The sequence below is a fragment of the Lactuca saligna genome, chromosome 3 (assembly GCF_052625555.1).
Source record: "Lactuca saligna cultivar CGN05327 chromosome 3, ASM5262555v1, whole genome shotgun sequence".
Classification (NCBI taxonomy): Eukaryota; Viridiplantae; Streptophyta; class Magnoliopsida; order Asterales; family Asteraceae; genus Lactuca; species Lactuca saligna.
The window spans coordinates 23,013,370-23,033,148 of record NC_136419.1 but is presented as its reverse complement, the minus strand read 5'-3'; the positions used below and the strand labels follow the sequence as shown (position 1 = coordinate 23,033,148).

Sequence of the window (19,779 nt, the reverse complement as noted above, 5' to 3'; positions counted from 1 at the left end):
CACTAAACATATTTGATAATTAAGTCTATACGGACGTTGTATATAATAATAAAATTATTTAGAAAACATCAATTCCGTGGATTTGTACTTATTTGTGGATTTTAATGTATAAAATATGGACATGGATATATCGTTTTCATTATATGTAACCTTTAAATGGAGTTTAATTGTGTACCTGTCTCCTGCCGACGGACGAAAGCTCAAGGGGCCTTGTGGAATATAATTGAGGCTCATTATTATTAATAGTAATGACAAATTACATGTAAAAAGTACAAAATTTATCAATTATTTATTCAATAAAATAAAAAAATTTAATTACTCATTTAAAACATTATATAATCAAATCTAAAACCATGCTATTTGGAAACTCTTCTATTTCATTTAATTATTTAATTATGTCTGAAATATTATTATTAACTTATTTTATAACTGAAGTCGTAGAAAACGTAGTTTTGAAACATACTTAGAATCAAAATAGGACCCTTTTTAGATATATTTTTTAATTTTTTTTCTCAAACATGTAATTTTTATAAGTTTATGCTTTAGATATATTATTTAAAGGATTGTGTCTACTTTTGTTTATTAATGATGACACATAATTTGGTCATCAGGTCTTGGAGATAGATCAAGATTGCAGATTTGGATTGTGAGTGTTCATGGCTCATTTACGTCTTTAATCATAGTCACAACCACAGAATGCAGATTGTTAGTACCTCCCAATGACTTGTGTTCTAGGAGTGGCCTCCTACGATCAAGTTAAATCGATAATAATATATGATACAGTTACTTCCTGTTGGTGTGAACAATTTTGGTGTAAAGGTATGCGTATGTGTGAGAGGGAGACAAAGGGGACAAAGTGTTTTATATTCATCTTTTGGGACGAGGATAAAAGAGGTAGCCACCACCTTGACCAACTTTATCTAACTTGGCCACTATTATCATGTATAATTAGTCTTGTCCATTCTTGGTCAGTGTTAGTATTGTCCTGGTTAGTCAGTTTGTGCATTTCGACAACGACATGATTTTGTTAACAAGGCTAGCTAAAAAATAGAGATAAGGCGCCATTGGATTTTTCAACCAAAGGCCATGCGTGCTTTGCTTGGACATGACTGACACCAGGGCCAATTCAGTTATCTTGATTAGGTATTGCTAATGGACCGAACAACATCAAGTTCTTCTAATATCATGTGGTTGGATTTGACCAAATACACTTTACTAGATATTGTCGTATGAAACATACATCATCAAGTCGAGGCTTAATATGGTTGGCTTTCGGTTATACAGAGTGTAATGGATCTTATTGTATGGGACATAGATAATCAATTACTAAAAACACAATCACTTGGATATTTAAAAGCGTTTCAAATTTTCAACTAAATTATAATATAATAAAACATTTTATTTTTTATTTTTTTGAGAAAATGCTAGCACTTTTATTTTGAGTCATTTAGAGATATTTGTATGGTTTAAGACTCATATAAAACATATGTATTTAGAAGTAATTTATAAATAGATTATATTTTACTAAAAACACAATATTCAAATGCGTTTCACATTTTCTACTAAATTATAAATATAATAAAACAACATTTTTTTTTTTGAGAAAATACAATCACTTTTTGTTTGAGTCATTTAGAGATTTTTTTATGGTTTAAGTCTATATAAAACATGTGTATTTAGAAATAATTTATAAGTAGATTATATTTTACTAAAAACACAATCACTTTTTTTTTTGAGAAAATACTATCACTTTTAGTTTGAGTCATTTAGAGATTTTTTTTATGGTTTAAGTGGGTATAAAACATGTGTATTTAGAAGTACTAAAAACACAATCACTCAGATATTCAAGTGCATTTCAAAATTTCAAATAAATTATAATATAATAAAACAACAATTTATTTTTTTAAGAAAATACTAGCACTTTTTAGTTTGAGTCATTTAGAGATTTTTTATGTTGTATAGAACATGTGTATTTAAAAGTAAATTATATTTTATAAGTAAATTATAAGTAAATTATATTTCACAATATTTAAAAGTAAATTATATTTCACCATTCAAATAAAAATAACGATGTTACTTTTTATTTACTAAAAAAGTGTATAATAGATATATTGACTTTGTAATTTTGTGAATTCTTAAAAGTCATTTTAAGTGTTAAAATATAGAAATTAATTATCTGTGTCTAATATCCTCATATCTATTTTAGATGAGAACAAGTATCATTTAATTTGATTTAAATTTGAATGAAATGTTAAATTTATACATTTGTCATCATCTTAAATAGGTAGGAAGAAAATTAGAAACTATTTTAGATGAGAACAAGTATCATTTAATTTGATTTAAATTTGAATGAAATATTAAATTTATACATTTAACATCATATTTAGAAAATTAGAAACAAAAGGTAAAAGAATATTGAATTTCCAAAATGTATGAATATTATTAGTGTATATACCCACGGCTCTGTTTTTTTGCCCATTATTTTTATTTGAAGAAAATGTGTTTGAAAAAATAATGTCTACGCGAGCAAATTTTTTGAATAGATAGATGTTTCTTTAATTGCGAAAAATCCGAACAATATCAGATGATATTTTACTTTGGAACAATAGCTAAACAAAAGTAAATATTAGCATGAGAAAATAAATTCGAAATGACAAACAATATAAGTTTATTGAAATATTTGATACAAGTGGAGATATTTCAAAATGATTAGTCAAATAAAAATATCTCATACTACTTACCAATACATTAATTCATGTTATTTAATAATATCATTGATTTTGTTACATTCCTTAAGAGTTAAGACAACTACGACGATTTTACAAATCAGAAAGTTTGCACTTGATTACAAATTCGCATATACTTTTCTGAATCAAGTGTATTTCCCCCTTAATTACATTAGATTTAAAAGAAACAGCACATTAATCCAATAATTAATACTATTATACTAATAATCTCGATCTGATACAAAATATAATATATTTTTGTTGCCTGATTCTAACTATTAAAAATGCATGTAAAGACAAAAATCGAAGGAAATTTTTACAGATTAAAATAAAAATTACCGTATTTAAGAAAATAATATGATTCTAACTACAAAATAAAGTTACATTTTTTATACGTACATTAAAATGTGTAAAGCACGAGTAATAAAAGTATAGAATACAAGTGAAGATGAAGGAACCAATATACATAACATGCAAAGTGTACGGTTGGGATTTAGCGCTGCTTGAAGACAAAAATAAGAACTAACGGTTCACAACACTTGTACTTTCTGCTTACATAATTGTGCCATTGATAATCCAACTTAATCTTGCATTTTTACAATTAGGAAATAAATATGGTGCATGTAGCTAGCATGTCCATAAAAATTAAAAATAAAAAAGAATTGCATAGAAATTAAAATAACACAAAATATATTTATAAAATTACCATAATACCCCCTTTGTTTTTGTTTGGGGTTGCTACGCCTAGCTACAACGCCAGAGCACCAACTTCTTCGAGCTTCGGAACAAGATGACCGCTCAAGTGGAGTCCGACAAGACTTTCTAATCCTCCAACACGCGTCCCCCCGATGAACACCGCCGGAGCTACGGTCTCACCGCCACCTCCGCCATCCTGCTGTGAAGCGGAGAGTGCGTCGATCTCATCCTCCTCCAATTCGATGACTGTAGGGTATACACCGAGAGAAGAGAAGAGGCGTTTCATGACGTGGCACATGCAGCAGGCTGAGCGGCTGAATATGATGACTGGATTCTCTGTTATGAGGCGTTGGATCCTCATTTCGGTGGATTCGGATATATCGATCGCGAGAGGAGAAGAGGTGGTGGGAGTTAATTCGAGGCGGACTCCACCGTCGGATCGGCCTAGCCGGTAGCCATGGACGCCTTGCATCTCTCCGGTTAAGTTTGATAGGGAGAGAAAGAGACAGAGAGAGAGAGAGAGAAGAAGGGCGGTGGTGCGTCAACGGGAGCAGCAAGTGGGTAGGTTGGCTTGGTGTGTGGTTGTGGTGAAGGAAAGGATTTATAAATGGAGGATTGTGGGGATGGGGGTGGTGAATTGATGAATGGTGATTCATTACATCATAAAAGTAAACGTATTACGTATACTCTACGCTTTTCATACTTTGATCCGGGGTCGTGTGAAATCCACGCACTTACCACATTCCTTCTCGAAATATTTATTTAAATTTAAAATTATTTTTAATACTTTCTTCTCGTATTATTTAATCTATTTTATGATAATAGGGTGTCAAGATTTACCAAATACTTAAACTTCAAAAGCTCCTTCTCAACTCTAAATTTGTGAAATCTGGTTATTCTTTTATCTTATATGCTATATAATCTATTTTCAATTGGACCATTAAATTTTATTTTTATTGTACTTTTAAATAGTTTAAAAAATATATAAAATTGGTTAAAAATAAAATAATTTAGAGTTGCTTATTTTTAGTTCGACTAAAAGAGGACATGATATATTAAATGAGATATTTACAGAAAAATTGTTGAATTATTTCGAAAAGGCATGTGGTGTGATGATGTCATTGAGTACTAAAGCATAGGTTGATAGTGAGTACAAAAGAGCGTGGATAGCAGATGAAAGCAGGGCGCGTGGGGACCGTTAATGGTAAGGAGGTAGGGTCAGAAATAGCGGAGTTTTGCCGGGTAAAAATTTGACGTTAAAACCGATCACATGGTAATGGTGGGCCCATCAGTAATGGTCTATGACGTCATCTTGACTTCTAACGTGGAAACGCCAGCAAAAGTAATACCATCGCTTACGTCACGCCCACAGCTGAAAGCGAAACCAACAGCACCCTCTCTCACTCTCTCTCTAGCTGACGTGTTCACAAGTATCCCTGATTCGTTCCCTTTCTTTTAATTTCTTTAGAAAAAAAATCTTTTTCTTATGTCGATAGTAATAATTTTTTTTACTTGCAATAATATTCTAGCTTAAAGAGGTTTATTAAAGTGATATTTTTGATAAATATATTCTGTTTTTGTTTATTTTCCTACTTATATAGGATTATAACATGTAGATACTACTAATTTTTTTTAATATAATCTTTTAATTTTAATATTTGTCTCCAAATATAAATAAGAAAAAAAATAAGAAGACAAGTGATTTATCAATTAAGAAAAACATAATAATATAAAGATAAAAAAATACAGTATTAATTTATTTTGTAGTAGTCGAAGATGGCGTCAGATGTTAATAGCGCCCCCACTGGCACGTGGCACTTCCTTTATCTCTCCCCCGGTCATGGAGATTTTGGACCGATGGGTCTTGTAAAGCATAAAGTACACAATTTCATGATGCACCATCACTTACCATATATTTTCATAAATTCAAAATTATTTCTTTCCAACAAAAAATCCACTACAATATGTTATTTTTAGGTAAAACTGCACAAATGGTAGCTGTGGTTTATCGAAAATTGCTATTTTGGTCCAAAAAAGTTTGGATTACTACCAGTGGTCAAAAACTTTCATTTTGTTGCGTCTTTGGTCCAATCTGTTTTGATTTTTTTCAAAATGACGGATTTGCCCTTATTAATATGATTTTTTCTTTTTTCTTATTTGTTTTTCTGATTTCTGATTTTTTTAAAAAAAACTAGAAAATAAAAATAAAACTCTCTCTCTCTCTCTCTCTCTCTCTCTCTCTCTCTCTCTCTCTCTCTCTCTCTCTCTCTCTCTCTCTCTCTCTCTCTCTCTCTCTCAACATAACCCAAAATACACTCTCTCTCTCTCTCTCTCTCTCTCTCTCTCAACATAACCCAAAATACACCATAATTCAAAAGTTCTTCAAAAAAAAAAAAAACACACTTACAAAACAAACAAACTCATAAATCTAAAACATTTCTAGAACTAAATCTGTAATCGATTTGTTAGTATGGGATAGATCAAGAAACATGAAGAAATCAGAAAAACAAATAAGAAAAAAGAAAATCATATTAACAAGGGCAAATCCGTCATTTTGAAAAAAATCAAAACAGATTGGACCAAAGACGCAACAAAATAAAAGTTTTGGACCACTGGTGCTAGTCCAAACTTTTTTGGACCAAAGTGGCAATTTTCGACAAACCACAGGGACCATTTGTGCACTTTTGTCTTATTTTTAATATATATATATATATATATATATATATATATATATATATATATATATATATATATATATATATATATATATATATATATATATATATATATATGTATAGAGAGAGAGAGAGAGAGAGAGGAACAAGTCAATTAGTAAAAAAAAGTTTAGATAGGATGAACCATTCATAACTGTTCATTTATTTTTACCGCAAAACGTTTTTTTATTAATGCGACGACAAAGAGGTAATATTTTTATATGAATATAAATTTAAGTATATTCATATATAAATATACCGCCTCTCATCTCTTCCTCCACCACCACCACCTCCGCCATAAACCACCACCACCACTACCTGCGCCACTTCCACCACCATCGTAGTCACTACCTCCACCACCGCATTTGCCATCGTCATTGTTACCAAAACCTTTATCACCACCATCGCCATTGCCACCACTACCACCACCTGTTTTGTCACTTTTTACCACCACCATCTTCGTCACGGCCACCCTCGCCATAGTTATTTGTGAGGATGCACATACTTTTTATATATATATATATATATATATATATATATATATATATATATATATATATATATATATATATTAAAGTTGTGCACCTTTAGGAACAGTAAGGGTCTTGCACAAATGGTCTTCTCATGATAGGTGATGTTGCATTTTTGGATTAGTTTTGGTTTGAGGGTATTTTATAGAAATAATGTTATTCTATGTACACGTGTTGTTGATCGTCCATGTTTATCTTAGTGGCCTTCTGGAATTTTCCACCGTGTCTCCGATCAAATGCCCTTTTTCTATTCTCTTTCCCCATCCTATTGTTCTTTCTGCAATCCATATCCCCTTCGCAGTCTGTTACTGCTCCTTCAGCCTCACCATCTCCGTCAATGTTTCTTTCTAAAAAATTGTCTTCTCCATCATACGTCACCGCTACCACTTTATGACATTTGAAACTTTACTGGACCCACCGAATCATCCATCCTCAACTTCAAATGAACCCACCACTATTCAACGATCTTCTATTAACTAGTAGCAATGTCAGCCACCATAAAATTGATCCAGCCGTACGATTTCATTATTTGTGTTCTCACTCTTCTAAGGTTTTCGTAACCCTTTGCCTCTGTCTACTCCTTCACCATTTGCTGACGAAGCACAATATTCGTCTGAAGCGGACTACGCCATCCTTGGAATCGCGAGAATTGACGATTCCACTGTCGTTGAAGATGATGATGGATAATCATGAGTTGTTGATTGTTTTTCATCGAACCTTCAAGTCTACTTCTTATTGGATTTAAACCCTAGACGGTACAGGTAAAGGCATTGACCCTATTTTTCGTTTCTTTCACACTTCATTACCATATCTCATCTCCAAGGTACTCTTCTTTAGCTTTTAGGGTTCCTAAAATTTCTTATTTTTGTTAATGTTTCAATCATGAATCTAGCATCAGTTTGAAATTAGGAGAGGAAATTTCTGAATCATCTTTTCATTTCAGTTGTTTCATTTTGGAGTTTTTTTAAGGGTTTACTTAGGGGAAAAGTCATTGATTTTGTGTTGTGTGTGATGTGTATAGGAGACCTCCTCCATTGACATGCCACTAAAAATACTGATTCACAGTTGTACAACTGTTCACATTGCAGCTCAAAGAAGGAAGCAATATATTATCTTTTTCCAACTCTGTTTTTGGAAGATCTACCAAATACGACATCCTACTTCATCACCGCATCTCATCTCCAAGGTACTATTATTTACCTTTTAGGGTTCCTAAAGCTTTTTCTTTTTGTTAATGTTTCAATGATGAACCTAGCATCAGCTTGAAATTAGGAGAGGAAAATTTTGAATCATGTTTTCATTTAAGTTGTTTGATTTTGGGGTTTTGTTAAGGGTTTACTTAAGGGAAAACTCATGATTTTCAGTTGTGTGTAATGTGTACAGGAGACCTCCTCCATCGACATCTCACTTAAAAAAAAAATACTAATTCACAACTGTTGGACTGTTCACATTGCAGTTCAAATAAGGAGGCATGGTATTATCTTTTTCCAACTCTATTTTTGGAAGTTCTACCAAATGCGACATCCTACTTTCATTTTAGTTCTTTTTAAAGTACTTCATTTTTAAAATTTACCAATTGCAACATCTTACTTTCATTTTATTTCATTTCTAAGCATTGGACTTTGAAAAGTAACTATTTGGGTCTGGATTTGCCATGTCCTTAGAGGTTAACTCATGAAAGATTTTATGTTCATTTTTCTGTAATGGTGCTTTTTACGGTTATAAATAACATCAATTGTTGACAAATTGAGATCATATATAGTAATCGCTCCACCAACAGTTGTAGATTGTATAAATTATGTAAGATTTTGTTTTTGAAATGTTTTTATTTATTTATATATTATTTTTTTAAATATTTTTGACTAATTACACTTATCATATTTGGTGTTGTCAGAGGTGATATTTGGGACCTTCAGATTGGCAAGCACACTTGTATGATTTCTATAGGGATTGAAAGATTTTCTAGCAATACAACTACCACTTCTATTATTGGTAGGTTCTGAAATGATCCAACAACAAGATGTAAGTTTTTGTAGAGCATTCCTACGTATTCTTTGTAACTGATAAAGTAAATATACAACAATATTTATGCAAAGAATTATGAATTCCACATATAAGCACCAATAATGTACTACATGATAAAATCTGAAAAATCCTAGCAAACTGGTGTCGATTTTTTTCTTCTAATCTACACTTGCTGCTGATTGTCTTTGTTTATTATTTCAGATTGAAAGGTCTGAATTTCAGTTATTTTTTTGTAGATATGGAATGAGACCATTAATAAAGTACTTTCCCTTCAATATTTTCACTTTATTATGGTTCTTGATTGGGTTTATTTACTTAAAGTCACAACTTTGGTATAATTTAAGACTTCCATTGACAAATATGGAAGATTGGGTTTATTTACTCAAACTCACAACTTCAAGTTTTTGACTTGTAGTTTCATGTTTTTACTCAAACTCACAACTTTGATGGTCATCACACAAGCTCACACATGAATTTACCTATTCTTCTAATTAATTCTAGTTTCATGTTCATTAATCCTAGTCATATGATGAAGTGGTCACATAAGCATATGAGGTTGATAATTAAAAGATGTTCATATTATTTAATTATCTACTTATTAACAAAAAATTATTTATTATTCACACAAAAGGTTCTTTAACAAGCTAAAATTAACAAAATCACCAACATTGAATTAATCCTACCATAAATAATCAATCCATAGTATCAATATTGTATCCCCAAACAGAAGTTTAAGAGTTTTAGCTCATGATTAAGGTAAGTAACAACAATAAAACGAATTCTAATTGTCTAGCCATAATGGAAAACAAAAGATTAAGTAGAATGATGTAGATTTGCCTCAAATCTCCTTCGGGATTAAATTCTAGGTTGTATCTTCGTTCTTCAGATCTCTCCTGGATCTGATTCACAGCTTACTTCTCCCCAAGGGTTCCAGAATATCGAATGTCGATCTGGGTAGCCGTTTTTATAGATGCGAACTAACTCTCCATGTCCATGTCCGACTCGCTGAGTCCATCACTTAATTCCCGTGCACGATAAGTCACAGAGTCTTTATCTTCTCCTTATCTTCTCGATCCTTCGACCGGACTCACCGAGTAGTCGACCCTACTCGCCGAGTAGGTGTTGTTTTTGGTGGTTTTCTTCTTTGTTCAATTCCTGAGCTCCCAACCGCTTCTCCTGCTTCCTTTTGCTTCCGAGCTTCACCTTTGGACTGAAGACATAATTCAAACACTTTTAAGTATCTTTTGTCCATGATATGAAATAAATTAGCTAATAAATGATAAAAATATATGCTTAATATAAGACGAAATATGAAAAGTATCAAAATACCCCACACTTGACTTTTGCTTGCCCCTAAGCAAAACTGAATTTTAACACATTAGAATCACATATGACAACTCCAATCGATCCCAACCATTATGCCAAGACCACAACGCATGCATTTGTGTCTAAATTTTTTCCTAAGGACCCCCCATACTCCAAATGATCACAATCCTCATAAACATTCGCCCACTTATCCCGAACAATGCTCATTTTATGCATCCCTCCGAATCTATCCGCAGAAAACCTCCTACCCTCAAGGTATTTTTGGTTCAGCAACCCAAGCATACATAATCTAGACAATTACAATTTATGATACCACATTGGAGCTCTTTGGAATTCTTCATTTCTTTGACATTTGATCTTTGATATCTTTGAATTCACCACTTTGTTGTTTGATTTTTGGTATCTTCAACTTTTTGAATTTCTTCAAAATTTTTGATCTTTGAACTTCACTTGAACTGCTCCAAAGATTCTTCAGATTTTTTCTTGTAATTCTCTCTTTTCTTTTTTACATGTACCTCACTTTTTTCACTCAAATCCCTACATGCTTAAGCAGGGGCGCTCAACTTCAACCTTTATTGGCTAACGATAATAATTTTTATGGATACATTTCTGGTACACGATGCTAAACATATTGCATCCCTCGGGCTAAGCAAGGTCGTGTTTTTATCCCATGATTTCACTGGAATAAGGAAGCCACAAATGCACTAGAACGTATATAGGCTCAACTAAACATTTGGGTCTTCATGCAATCATCAACATAGCTCTAACATGGAATCCTAATTACTTTTTACCAAAATTTCCTAAATTAATTCCTAAGTCATACTTTTGGTATGCACAAATTTTTAAAAAAATTAACCTAAATTAGGACATTAGGATTCTATATTTACTAAGACGACATCAACCCCCTACCCCACACTTAATTTATGCAATGTCCTCATTACATGTTATGCATGAAAAATAACAAACATGAAATGTAGAGAGAATTGGAAAAAACTCCCCTGGGGTAGCAGTCGCTAGGTCGATATCTTTTTTCTTCAACTACATCTTCAATTGACTTTATCCATGGAAATAGTGTATCCATGTCTCGGACATCAAATCTCATGTGGGTAGCTTCAAATGTGCAGGAAAAATAGTACAAAACCTCCAGGAATTGATTGCAAAGAATAAATGGTCAAGTAGTGTAGCCACCAGCATCGAATCAACAGTGTTCTTGGTCTACAAATAAGTGACTCGTCGAGTCATATAAACGACTTGTCGAGTACAGTCGCGGAAAGCTTCGAATGTATAAGTACAAATGGTGACTCGTCGAGTAGGTTTATTGCACTCGGAGAGTCATCGCTGGGTGAAAAAAACAACTTTCTGCACTTTTTCCAGTTGTTGATAAATTTCAAGAACTTCCCATAACTTCTAGAATTATTTACTCAATTCCTTTAGGACCGGACTCGACACCTTAGTTCTAAACGTCGTCCTTTCTTGACTCTCTTCCACTTTTTTTTCTCTTTCTCTCAAACTCTAAACCCTTTAAGCAAGCATTCCTAACCCAAAATCTGAAAGTCATCAAGGCAAATAAAACATCAAACACCTAACTTAGAGTTTCAACCAAGAATTCAAAACACACGAAACAAAATAAAAACAAAAATAAAATGAAAATTTGTTCTGTTAAACATAAAAAACTAATCCTCCTCTTCCTCATCATTTCCATGTGTAGCCCCGCTCCCACCAGCTCCACTTTGCCTTGCATCAATGACCTCGTCCCACGAAGGAATGTAGGGAAAATTACCCCCATCAATGTGTGGAATATGGAAATGGTCAAAAAGCCGCACATGGGATTCATTGCTAAAATTGATACCCCTCACCATTTGATCTTGGAGCCTCCTCATCTCGACATTGTACCAATCCATTGGTACTTCATCATTGTCCACCGGAATCACCGGCGGTTCCTCCTCCACTTCCCGCTCACGTCTCGATCTAACCCTCCTTCCCGGTGCCTCGGGCCCGATTACCGGATCATCACTTGGGATAGCATAATGACCACCGCCAAAGTCTTCAATAATTCTTGCCCTCTGAAAAAGAATATGATTAAAGAGAGGGGCGGGAATCATTGTCATCAAATTCCATGCACCACAGGTCATCAAACCATATGAGTTGGCTAGCCGGGTCACGAACATGCCACCGTTTATTTTGGACGTTTTGCGATCCTTGACCGCACCCTCCGAAAAGTAAGATGCCAAACACCATGGAATGTTACAGAAAGTGTCGGGCGTGATGATACTCCAAAGGTTGGACACCTTGTCGTCATCCTTCCTTTGATTGATTGTAGTGGATATAAGGCAGTGTATGAGGCGGAGTGTGGGTGACCTAATGCTCCCTTCTTGAGCCGATTTCGGAATATATACTTTGTTGGCGATTGTATTCCACTAACCAGTACTTGTAACACCATCGGGAAACACCTTATGAGATTGTTCCAAGAAGGCGCAGAAGATATCAGTAGTAACCAATGGTCGGTCGTAAATCCCCATGCAAGCTCAATGACAGAACATTGATGGAATTCACCCCCAAGACAAAAACTAAAACTCGTGGGGTGGTAGCAATCATCTCCTCCTCGGAAAGACACCGTGGAGAAAAATTCCCAGCAAAGTTCTCGATACACCGACTCTTGAATTCTGAAATCCCGGCTCCATCCATCACAAATAATTGTCTCCCCTTCGTAAGTAAATTTCTTCAAAAGGTAAGGCGCCAACTCTTCTTCATACCGGGCACTATTTAACCAATCCTGGTCAATCCTATTAGGTACATAAACCTCCTTCTTTCTGACATCAACCAACCTCTTCTTCCATCTTGTCATTGTTGAAGCAGATTCAATCGGAGGAAAATTTAACCATGGAAAATCTCCTTGGTTTCCTTTTGAGCTCTGTCCTCTAAAAAACATGATCCCTTTGTTGATAGAATTTGAGAATTCTGAAGAAAGAGTATAGATGTAACATCCCAAAATACAACCCAGAAATTTTTGTTTAATAATTACTAAAACATCATGTTAATATCATAAAATAAAACTCGTACGCCAATATCTCAAAACAATAGCAAAGTATCACGAGGAAACTATATCAAGACTGTATCAAATCACATCTATGAAAAGCTAAAACAACTCCCAGGACAAACTGAAGCTGTGGTATGTGCGATGCCATCAACCTGAGCTCTTCCCTTTACTTGCGGAAGTACCTGAAACCAAAGCTGAAACTGTAAGCACAAAGCTTAGTGAGCTCCCCCAAGCTACCACATACCATATAGTAATATATAAACACATACTAGGCCTTGCCCACTACATTAGACCGAAGTCCAGAAACTGCATCGGACCGAAGTCCGAAAACTAACCAGGGCCTTGCCCTATGCATCGGACCGAAGTCCGAAAACTGCATCGGACCGCAGTCCAGAACTGACTGGGACCTTGTCCCCTGCATCGGACCGAAGTCCGGAACTAACTGCATCAGACCGAAGTCCGGAAACTGTCTGAGCATAACATGGCATGGCATAAACATATCAACTAGCATGAACACATAAACTGCATACTGCTTCGGGCCGTAGCCTGGAACACATAACACATAAATCTTGTCTGAGCCGCGAAGGCATCAAACATACTGAAAACTACATCGGACCGAAGTCCGAAAACTACTACTAGCTAAACGGGTCGACATTGTGGCCTTAGACCCATTCCTACTGGAAGGAAACTCACCTCGTACACTGGCTGCTAAATGAACTTCTCTGGAACCCGTCTGCTGCTGCTCTGGTATCTCCCCGACTACAATTTCCATAAATACATTCAATCAATTACTGATAACTGTACTGAGGGTAAAATGACTATTTTACCCCTGGTTAAAGTCAACCTCCTGGTCAAAGCCAACCTCCAGTTGACCGGACTCACCGAGTCTGAGGAACTACTCGCCGAGTTCGGTCGTGCAGACTCCAACTACACTCGAATCCTCTCAATGGTTCCTAACTCGTAGATCTGAAATCTTGGAACCATCTGAACATGTAAAGTTGCTAACTTTACGTGTAACTACGAAGGAATGAAGCCATCCTACTCAAACACAACTTCACTCGGGAAAACTCATCCGACTCGCCGAGTTGTTCTTCCAACTCGTCGAGTCGACGGCTAACTTTATATAACTCACCAAGCCGCCCTGAGGACTCACAGAGTTCATTCAGCCCTTTTTCCATACAGGTCCGATATGAGCCATGCAGCTGCTACAAATCATGGATCTAGACTTCTAGGGCATGTTTTTCACGTAAAGTTGCTAACTTTACGTGCATGCATGGCTTTAAAGGCTTCATATGACCAAAATAAGCTCTTAATGAGGTTCTAGGCTCAATGGGGACTTTAATCACAACCACAACCAAAACTTTATACTTCTAGCATGCCATGAGTGTTCAAATCTGAGGTATAACCCAACCACAAGGCCTAATCACAAGGGATTTGGGATTTTAGGGCTTAGAAATCACAATTTAGGGACAACATAGATCTATATGATTAATAAGAAAGGTGTAGAATTTAATACCAGAAAAGATGGCCAAAAGAGTGTGTATTCTGGATCTACTTCCTCTTACTTGAACTCTCCAACTTTCTCCTTCTCCTTCTTACTCCAAAGATGCCTTCACAAGCAATAAACACACACACTCACTAAGAAAACGGCTAGGGTTTGATAGTTGATGCTCTGGAGGTGAAAGAGACGAGTTTGGGAGCATAAGAGGGTTTAAATAGGTGCAAAACCCTAAAATTAGGGTTTCCTCCAAATAGGCAAACTCACCGAGTCCAGCGTGTGGACTCGCCGAGTAACCGGCTAAGTACGCGTGCTCATCCTGTCTCTACTCGATGAGCCAGGCAACGGACTAGTCGAGTTCCTCACAAATGAATAAACTTATTTAAATACATACCGGGAATGGGGAGCTATAATAGAACTTGATGAATGCTTGAGAGAGAAAACAAAAGAGGCTCACGTCGAGTAAGGGGAAAATATGATCTCATTAGGGTTAAAAACCCTAGTTTTACCAGATGTAAAATTAATTTTTTTTTTCTGTAAATAAAACCACCTCATCGAGTCAAGGTCCGACTCGGCGAGTCTGGTCGCGAATTCCAAAATTATTTCATTTTGTCATAATAATTCATTCCACCCCACACTTAGTCCATACGCACTCTCAAGTAGTCATGCCTAATGATTTAGAGGACGAAAATAAAATCCTAAAAACGAAAATCAAACAAAACTAAAAAGATAAAAGAAAGCAAACTCTAATAACGGATTGCCTCCCGCAAAGCGCTTCTTTTTAAGGAGTCGTTAGCTGGACTCCTTCCTATCTACGTTTGTTCATTCTCCTGCATTGGGTATGCACGCCTAATCTTTTGCGGTTTATACTTTGTCTTGTACGCATGTATCTTCTTCTTGTAAGCACGTCTTAATTCTTCTCTCTTTTTCCTTATAGCACCATCTTCTGCTGCAAGAATTTCCCTTTTCCTCATCTTCTTCTTCTTTACCCCATTCTCCTTAAACTTTATTACTTCATAGTTAGTGAAAATTCGGGCTCGAGGTTTGGCAATACGTGACTTAATGAATGGGTCATCAGCATCATCTTTCATAACCGTTGCATTTCCCTCTTCTCCAAAGCTTGCCTCTTTCCTTAAGTGGATTGTCTTCATTCTCTTGCATTATTGTATCGAGACATGCTACATGAACGTGTTGAAGATCACCATCCTTTCCTCCTTCTGTTGCTTGATCCTCTGTATAATTAGGGAAAATCTTCATGTCCAGAACATACAGGGAGCTGGTAACAAGCAGATCAAACTCGTCCAGGTTGCTGAGATTTTCGACTGGACTCGTCGAGTCCGTGAAAGCGACTCGGAGAGTCGGAGTGTATTCCTCACATCCCACTGTGTTTTCTGAATCGGTCCCTTTCAACAACATCTCTATTTCCTCCAAGTCTTTGTCAATATCATCATTTCCTCCAGAAGATAGCAGAAACTTATTTGGATCTTCCTCTTGCAAGAGTGCAAGTTCAAGTTAATGAAGGAAACTTCTTCTTTTCTTCCTTCTTCTTGCTTAATTTCTGGTAGAGCTTTAAACACTGCTGACTCATCTCCTACCCTCAATGTTAGTGTTGATTTGCATACATCTATTAATGCACCCGCGGTATTCAAGAATGATCTCCCCAAAATAATTGGAATTTTGGGGTCTTCTTCCACATCGAGCACTACAAAGTCAACGGGGAATATAAATTTATCCACCTTGATGAGGAGATCTTCACAAACACCTCTTGGACTAATAATCATTTTATCTTCCAAATGGATCTTCATATTCACAGGTCTCAGCTCCGGTAAATTCAACTTTTTGAAGAAAGAAAAAGGCATTAAGTTAATACTTGCACCCGAATTGGTCAACGCTTGAATAGCAAGTACATTTCCAAATTGACAAGGAATTATGATGCTTCCCGGATCGCCCTTCTTTTCAGGTAGCTCAATCATTCCTATCTCCGCGACTTCAGCCAAATCCTTTCTAGCAGTAAAGAGACCTTTCAGCAAGTTAAAATACTTGGGTGTTTGAAGCACTATTTCCACAAATGGAACGTTTACTTGAAGGGCTCTTACATAATCCATGAAAGCTATGTATGCTTTAACCTTTTCAGCAGGTATGGCTCTGATTGGGAATGGCAGAGGAGGGTTGTAAGGCCTTAAGGAAACAATAGATTTTGTTATCAGGGCATGGACTCGTCTAGTCCATTAGAGGGACTCAGCGAGTCTGGTCGAGTTTAGCTGGTTCCGACTCTTCTAACTTTTTTGTATGCACCTTGGAGATCTTCTGTGCAGGGGTGAAAATTTTTCAATAGCTAAAGGTCACAACATTCACATTCTCCATTCTCGGATTATTCTCGGTTTTACTTGGAAGTTGACCCGGTCTTCTCTCGTTCACTTGATGTGCAAGTTGTCCTAGCTATTTCTCAATGTTGAGAATAGATGCTTGCTGATTCCTTAGTATATTTTTGGTCTCTTGTATTGCAGCATCATGATCATTATGTCTTTTCTTGGACGCGGCTATAAATCTAGTGAACATTTATTCTAAATTGGCCTTCTTTTCCAAAACCGGTTCTTCCTTTTGATAAAAAAACCCGTCCCCTTCTTCTTGTATTTCTCCTCCTTCGCCTTTTTGTATTCTTCATAAGGGAGCCATACCTTTTTCGGTTTCCGCCAATTCTCATCGTAACGATCGTCGCTTGAGTAGAACACTTGCTCCTTCTTGTTTCCATTTTCATCTAAGTCACAATTCTTCGTGAGATGAGGCCCTCTACAGTTCTCGCATCCAACTCGAATAGCATGGATTGTTTGATCCATTTTTGTCATCCTTCTATCTAAACTATCAAGCTTAGCCATCATCGCCGCTATGCCATCATTGGCCGAGTTCACTACCCCCGACTTACTTCATTTCTTGGGTTGTGGTATTCTCTAGAATGTTTAGAGAATTCTTCAATTAATTCTTTGATTTCCGGGGATGGCTTCCTTGTAAGCAGGCCTTGCGAATCAAGTAACTGCCTTGTGGTGACATTGACTCCATCATAGAAGATGGAAACTTCTTGCTGGCTATTAAGGTCATGGTGTGGGAAATTCCTTAGCAGGCTCTTTTACCTCTCCCATGCTTCATATAGTGACTCCCCAACTTGTTGTTCAAAGTTAGCAATGGCCTTCTTTAACTTGACTATTTTAGAAGGTGGGAAAAAGTGATGTATAAATTCTTCTTTCATCTTGGCCCATGTGGTGACTGACCCGGGAGGGAGTGACTTGAGCTAGTCTTTTGCAGCAACTTTGAATGTAACTGGGAGCATGCGAAGTAGCTGAGTCTCGCGAGGCACATTTGGTACATTGAAGTAGTCAGCCACATCATTTACTTCATCTAAGTGCTTGTAGGCATCTTCGTGGTCTTTTCCATAGAAGGGAATCTCCTTAAGTTGAGCGAGTATGTGGCCCTTCAGTTCAAAAGTGGTAGTCTATTAGAAACTCAGCGAGTATGTGGCCCTTTAGTCCTTAAGTTGAGCGAGTATTGGTCTCGTGTGGACTCGGCGAGTCTGGGAGATGACTCAGCGAGTTAGTTTGGGTTTCCAAGCAATGGGTCACATATTGACTCAACGAGTCTATTAGAAACTCGGCGAGTTGAGTCGAGTAACTCTTGAATCAGTAGGGACTCAATGGAAGGAAAGTTGCACCCAACAAATAAGGCAACATGGACTGTTGACCATCGACCAATGACTTTGACTTTGACTAGGGAGTGTCCTGTGCTTTCCAAGGGTTTTTTGGTAATTTGAGTAATTATTGAGTGGACCACTTATGGGTACAAACGAGGTGGCTAAAGCTATATCTAAAGGTGCGGACAGTATTATTCCGAGCTGCTAGCGAGGTGAGTTATCCTCACTATATCACTAGTGTCTAAGGCACCAAGGTCGGCCCTTTAGGTTGTTATTCTGATTATAGTATACTGTATGTGGTTATGATCTGTTAGATCGGTATCCGGATAGAGAGGATGTTGTTATGCTTTATGATCCGTTAGGATCGGTATGTTAGTGACCTGGTTAGGCCGGTATTCCGGTTCTAAGTGATTGCTATGATAGATGATATGTGAGATAGTTATATTTGATATATATATATATATATATATATATATATATATATATATATATATATGCTAGTATATGTTATTTATGTGCACATGGTTATTTGTTTGATGGTTGGGTTGAGGCAGTCCCGCTTTGTGCTGTAGGCCAACACACCCGACGAGCGGTACGGATAGACTGTGGGCCCTACATGATGGTCCAGTCATACCGAAGGCTCAGGATAGATCTAGATAGACTGTAGGTCTTGCAAGGCGGTCCAGTCAGGCTGAAAGTTAAGTATGCGTGTTGTTGTTATCTGTTATTAATATGGTATTATCGGTGTAGTATTAGTATTCTGGGGGTAACTCACTAAGCTCTCGGGCTTATAGTTTCAGTTTATTGTTTCAGGTACATCAGGAGACCGTGGCAAGGCAAAGGCGTGACTGTACTGCTCCTCATCCTTACGATTTTGTTTCTGGGACACTCTGATGAGTAATATTTTGAAAACAATTTGTATAATACTATTTGGTTTTAATGGATGAAAATGTTAAAATTTTGGCTTAAATTTTTGGATGTTACAAGTTGGTATCAGAGCCTTGGTTTGAGTGAATTGGAGGAACACTCGTGTGAATCCAGTCTCAAATCAAGGAAATTTTCAAGAATAAATTCTAAAATGGTTTTCAAAATAAGGGATGGAGGATGTGAAGAGTACGATCAGCCGGAGCCAGTTAGTAGACCCCAAAACACCATACAGTTATTGGATATTATGATATGTTAGAACAACATGCTAGTACTAAGCTAGGGATCTTCAGGGATCGCATGATAGAAATTGCCTGATTACTTGATGCCTGCTAGCCTAGGGTTTTCGTTGTATGAGATTGACATCATTATTGTGGTTCCTTGTGTATGTATCATGTTTGTATATAATTAAGATCTTATATCCTGAGAATGTTAGATTTGGTCTTAATCTTAGGGCCAGGTTGGATATTCGAAAGTCTATGAGGTCTAGCGTTATGTATAGCTAGCATACACTAGTGCTAAAGGGTTGATGAAAGTCTCATGGATGGCTGAGTTATGACGAGTTAGTAGATCAGTAGTAAGATGTTTAGTATTCCTGTAGAATTGAGGATGGAGATTTCG

The 19,779-nt window shown here is 36.2% G+C and overlaps 2 protein-coding genes and 1 non-coding gene across 3 annotated transcripts; 1 reads left to right on the top strand and 2 right to left on the bottom strand.

Annotated features, from left to right (window-relative positions):
* Positions 1-3,271: 3,271 nt before the first annotated feature.
* Positions 3,272-4,032, bottom strand: LOC145034761 (Thioredoxin superfamily protein). The gene has a single exon (XM_078983265.1). The coding sequence runs from the start codon at positions 3,892-3,894 to the stop codon at positions 3,475-3,477; it is 420 nt and encodes a 139-aa protein (XP_078839391.1). The 5' UTR covers positions 3,895-4,032; the 3' UTR covers positions 3,272-3,474.
* An 11,938-nt stretch (positions 4,033-15,970) lies between these two features.
* LOC145035260 (uncharacterized) lies at positions 15,971-16,657 on the bottom strand. Its single transcript, XM_078983833.1, has one exon. It carries the CDS (start codon positions 16,655-16,657, stop codon positions 15,971-15,973), a length of 687 nt encoding a protein of 228 aa, XP_078839959.1.
* A 984-nt stretch (positions 16,658-17,641) lies between these two features.
* Positions 17,642-17,748, top strand: LOC145037948 (small nucleolar RNA R71). The gene has a single exon (XR_013679057.1). It is a non-coding gene; the product is annotated as a small nucleolar RNA R71 (small nucleolar RNA).
* The last annotated feature ends 2,031 nt before the right edge of the window (positions 17,749-19,779 follow it).

Bases quoted from the DNA above. Each gene is read 5' to 3' on its own strand.
- LOC145034761 (XM_078983265.1), bottom strand. From the start codon at position 3,894: ATGCAAGGCGTCCATGGCTACCGGCTAGGCCGATCCGACGGTGGAGTC.
- LOC145035260 (XM_078983833.1), bottom strand. From the start codon at position 16,657: ATGGATTATGTAAGAGCCCTTCAAGTAAACGTTCCATTTGTGGAAATA.